We start from the raw sequence: 1911 nt of genomic DNA, 5'->3' as shown, positions 1-1911 counted from the left end.
CCCCCCAGCCCCTCGCAGAGCCCCAACCTCCCCAGCCCCCTTCCCCAACTGCCCCATACCCCATCCCGGGGGCTCAGGCTTGCGCTGGCTGGTGGTGCTGAAGCCCAGCAGGCCAGTGATGGAGTAGCCAGCATCCGAGGGGGGTGACTCTGGGGGGGTCACAGCCGAGCTGGGAACTGAAGTACATGGTGCGGGGCAGATGCGCCTGAGCCTGGGGTGGAACCAGGCCAAGACCTGCTCCCACAGCAGGGATTGGCCCAGGGGGCTGTCAGTCATCCCCAGGGGAGCGAGCAGGATTGGACTCTTGTGTTGGCCAGAAACTTGGTGCTCTCCCCCTCCCCCCGCCCTCCAACTATTTGGGGCTCTTGTCTCAAAGCCCTGTGGGATACAGGCCTCCAGACCCACCCCCTCCATTGCCCATGATGTCAGGGGCTGGCTGTGTTTCCCAGGATGCCTTGCTATAGCAGTGGGTGGATACTCATGGGGCACTGGGGAAAGATGGGGTCCAGCAGGGGTGCCCCATGACCCCACAACCTCCCCATGACCCCAGAGTCACTCACTGAGGCTGTGGCCAGGGCTGAGGGCCTTGGCAATGGTGCAGTTCTCCATGGGGAGGTTGAATGGCTGCTGGACCTTGGTGCGGATGATGCTGGGGTGGAGTAGGAAACACAGCAGTTCAGCCAGGCCCAGCACATTCATGTATGTGTGTGCTGGCATCCATGTGTACACAAACACACATAGGTATACGTGCATGACTATACAGGGGCATGAATATTTGCAGCCCCACACATGTGCTACACATAGGTATGTGCAGGTTTGAATTCATATGCACGTGTGTTACATGCATATTGATACATGTACGTGTGGGGGAAGGTGGGACCAATGGGTGTGTGCTACATACTGGTGTGTGGACATGTTGCAACCACATGTGCATGTGTATGTGCTACAAGTGTGCAGGTTTGCATGCATGTGTATGTTACAAGCATGTTGGTACATATGTATGTATGGGTGTTTGCCATGTGTGGACACAATGTGGGGGAGGGGTCTTTAACATATGTGGGGGTGGGGGCATGTACAAGGGTGAGGCCTTCATGCACAGACACTTGTGTGGGGACACACATCATGTGTATGCACACATACACGCATACAGGTGTCTGTGCACACACACGGCCTGAGGTCAAGCAGGCCCTGCCACTTCATGCACACCTGTGCTTACACGTGTGACAGTATGTGCACCAGCACATGTGTGAGGCCCGCCAAGAACCCTAGGGAGCTTCCCAGGGCCCAGGACTGCAGGCTGGGAGGACTCCCCCAGAGGACGGGGGAACTGGGGAGTCCGCACCGGTTGATGGAGCTGACGCTGGGCACGGTGTCACCATCGCACACGCCCTCGGCCAACAGCCGGTCACGGATCTCCCAGGCGAACATGGTGGGGTTGTGGCGCTTGTAGTCTCCAATCTTCTCCACCACCCGTGGCGTCGCCACCTTGGGCTTGGAGCCCCCAATCACGCCCGGCCGGATGCTGCCGGTCTCGTAGTACCTACTCCAGGACACAAGGAGATGCCGCCCTGGTAAGCTGGGGGGGTCCTGGGGGCCAGGAGCCTAGGGGCCTGTCTGAAACTGAGGCATGGCTGGTGGGGAGTGGAGGTTAAGAAACCAGGCACAGATTGTGTGGTACAGAGCTGAGCCTTAGGAAACTGAGGCATGGCTGGTGGGGGGGCAAGGGAGGGACCCCCGTTACCTGCCCAGGATCTTGCTGACGCAGCCGTGACTGACACGCAGCTGCCGGGAGATGTCACAGGGCCTCACCCCCTGGTGGGCCAGGTCCACGATGCGCTGGCGCACACCGGCAGGCAGCGGGCGCCCGTTCACAAAGGCTCCACCCAGCTGGTTCAGCCCTCCATGGCCTGC

At 59.9% G+C, this 1911-nt stretch overlaps 1 protein-coding gene across 1 annotated transcript in view; it reads right to left on the bottom strand.

Moving 5' to 3' along the window:
- LOC102383886 (paired box protein Pax-8) overlaps positions 1-1911 on the bottom strand; it is a gene marked incomplete at its 5' end in the record, with an annotated part of 4440 nt that extends 2529 nt beyond the window's left edge. The window contains 4 exons of the mRNA XM_025212827.1: positions 10-176; positions 561-649; positions 1343-1540; positions 1742-1911. Coding sequence (XP_025068612.1) covers positions 10-176; positions 561-649; positions 1343-1540; positions 1742-1911 — 624 coding nt within the window. The remainder of the gene's footprint in view (positions 1-9; positions 177-560; positions 650-1342; positions 1541-1741) is intronic.

The sequence above is a fragment of the Alligator sinensis genome, unplaced genomic scaffold (assembly GCF_000455745.1).
Source record: "Alligator sinensis unplaced genomic scaffold, ASM45574v1 scaffold453_1, whole genome shotgun sequence".
In the NCBI taxonomy this organism is placed as follows: domain Eukaryota; kingdom Metazoa; phylum Chordata; order Crocodylia; family Alligatoridae; genus Alligator; species Alligator sinensis.
The sequence above is the reverse complement of the archived record's forward strand: the minus strand, read 5'-3'. Positions and strand labels throughout refer to the sequence as shown.